We start from the raw sequence: 2,871 nt of genomic DNA, 5'->3' as shown, positions 1-2,871 counted from the left end.
AGTGGTTGCTCGGTTTAACACCTTTTTCTTTCCTGCCTGTCGAGACGTTTCCTATCTCGCGGACTTCCGTTCGTGTCCCGATCTCGTATCTTTCCGTTTCGGGCGGGACGACGCGGGAATTTTCGTTATCATCCAGAAAAACGTCACAATATATATTATAATTATTAATATAATACTGAATAATTGTTGCCCTTTGAACTGCTCTTCCTGGCGGCCCTCCTTTTCCTGGCGGCCCTCCTCTTCCCCGCGGCCCTCCTCTTCTATATGGCCCGCTGGCACTGCCTCGACCGCCTCGCTGGAGGTACCAGCGGGCCCTGCTGCACCCAGCTCCTTTTCTGTGTTTTCCGAAAACAAGAATTATTAATAAAAANTGATTTCTAATTATTATATTCAGTTAATCATATTATACAGGTATATTAAAAAAATAACTTACTCGTCACATTGTTCTGCTGCTGCTGCTGTTGGTAGTGCTGCTGCTGTTGTTGGTGCTGCAGTTTATGCTGCTGTTGTTGAAGCTGCTGTTCTGGTGCTGTTGTTGCAACACTTGTTGCTGCTGCTGCTGTTGCAGTTGCAACAATTGTTGTTGCAACTGTTGTTGCGTTGCAACAATTTGTTGCAACATTTGCTGCAATGATGCTTCTGTAGAAAAACAATTTACATATATTTTATAATTTATTACATAAAGCCAATCAAAGAAAATATTAGCATGAGGTAGATGCAACAAATCTGGAAACAAATGAATAGATCTTACCTACATAAATAGCAAGGTGACTACAGTATATAATAGAAAAGAATTGATAATTATTTGTCAGATAATATAAACTTATTAAAGAAGGGAAATCTATAAGAAAAGTGAAGTCAATATAGTAAGTAAAAATTAAAATACGCGGCAAACATTAAACATACTCAATAAAAAATAGAATGTATAACAGACTAAAAAGCCTACTAAGAATAAATTGATATACTGACACGGGGTGCTTTCCAACTACAGTTACAGTGTCTATTAGTGTGAGAAAAAGCATATCAGTGTGTCTATTTGCACTAGTAGACAATGTGTAACACAGTGTCATGAGACACACTGATATGCTNTTTCTCACACTAATAGACACTGTAACTGTAGCTGGAAAGCACCCCGTGTCAGTATATCAAGTTATTCTTAATAGGTTTTTTAGTCTGTTATACATTCTATTTTTTATTGAGTATGTTTTTAATGTTTGCCGTATTTTAATTTTTACTTATTATATTGACTTCAATTTTTTTATAGATTTCTCTTCTTCTAATAAGTTTAAATTATCTGACAAATAATTATCAATTCTTTTCTATAATATACTGTAGTCAACTTGCTATTTACGTAGGTAAGATCTATTCATTTGTTCCCAGATTTGTTGCATCTAACTCATGCTGATATTTTCAGTGTCGTTTGTGTAGCTAGAAAGCATCTACGATATACTAATGTACAACTGTCAAATTGCTTTATATGAATGCATTCTCCTAAGACAACAATCGATGACAAAGTTACTGAAAACTACTTTTTACTACACAATACAGCATATGCAATATGTATGAAAACAAACAACGTTCATATTAACACATGTAGCGCACAATGTACACAGCAAAAATATCTGAGATATTTGCTCATATACGAAATATTTGCTTATATATTTCTTTTGCTTAGATTTTAGAATAACTTAGTCATCCAATTTACTATAAAAAAAATAATAATTGTACTTATTACTTACGGGACATATCGTCTTCCATAGCGTGGCCTGTCACTTTTCTTCAGCGCTGCGCTCGGTTTTGTCTTTCTAACTAAAAAATGACAAGTGCGACGCGGGCGCGACTTATACGAAACAATAAAAACTCGCGTATGCCGCCACCCTGTGCGCTGCATTCGTAGTTTTCTGATTATTGCGTATATCGTGTATTGTGTGATGTATTGAGCAGTGAAGAGTTGTGGCTTATTGGTGCTTATTTTATATATCACTTATATCTGTGATATTTATTGTTAATATCTGTGATATCAATCTGTGATACTTGTATTACTAGATTGATTGAAATCACTACGTGATTTTCTTGCTAGTCAACATATATTCTGTGTATGTTTAACTCGCTCAATTTAGTGGTAACGTCAGTCAGAAACCTGATTTCGAAGTAAGTCATTAAACTTACTGTATATTTTTTCTTTTCATTGTCTTCTAATTTAAGTTTTTGTTTTTTGTCCTTTTGTCGTATACTAAAATGTGCGATTCACAAAAAAATCAAAGAGAAGTTTTTTAGAAGCTTGGCTTAAGGATAACCGATATAAATCTTGAATACGGAAAGTACCGACAAATGATAGTTTTTTTCATTGCACTATATGCAATAAAGATTTTTCTTGTAACACGCGCATTTCAAGACATGCGGATTCTTCGTGTCATAAAAATAATATTAAAGAAAACACATGTGTTTCCTTCAAAAATAATGATGTGAATAGTAAACCAAATACTTCGGATACATATAACTTTCAAAAACAATGGTTAAAAATAAAGCAATTTCAACCATGGTTATGCGAAGTATCGCATAACAATAAATTATTTTTCTGCTCATTTTGTGACAAATCTATGTCAGCAAGATCGTCAAATGTTTATGAGCACGCAGAATCCGCAGCACATGTAACTAACGAACAAAATGTTGAAAAAAAACAAACAGATGAAGATGTAACTATGACAGACGAAACTTTATCATTTGAGCGAAAGAAAGCAGCGGAAATTAAATTCGCTGCTTTCATTGCCGAACACAATATTTCGCTTCAAACTGCGCCAGAAATTTTAAAATTCTTTCAACACATAGGGAAAGATGTCAATGTATTACAAAGCATGACAATGAGTCGAA

At 34.3% G+C, this 2,871-nt stretch overlaps 1 protein-coding gene across 1 annotated transcript; it reads right to left on the bottom strand.

Moving 5' to 3' along the window:
- Window positions 1-176: 176 nt before the first annotated feature.
- LOC109863421 (basic-leucine zipper transcription factor A-like) lies at window positions 177-639 on the bottom strand (the record flags this gene model as incomplete). The annotated part of the gene is made up of 2 exons (XM_020443686.1): window positions 177-335; window positions 434-639. Coding segments are annotated over 2 exons (365 nt in total), but the record flags the coding sequence as incomplete, so codon positions are not given.
- Window positions 640-2,871: the final 2,232 nt, after the last annotated feature.

This window comes from Pseudomyrmex gracilis, unplaced genomic scaffold, assembly GCF_002006095.1.
Source record: "Pseudomyrmex gracilis isolate BER0280 unplaced genomic scaffold, ASM200609v1 scaffold_4866, whole genome shotgun sequence".
In the NCBI taxonomy this organism is placed as follows: Eukaryota; Metazoa; Arthropoda; class Insecta; order Hymenoptera; family Formicidae; genus Pseudomyrmex; species Pseudomyrmex gracilis.
The sequence above is the reverse complement of the archived record's forward strand: the minus strand, read 5'-3'. Positions and strand labels throughout refer to the sequence as shown.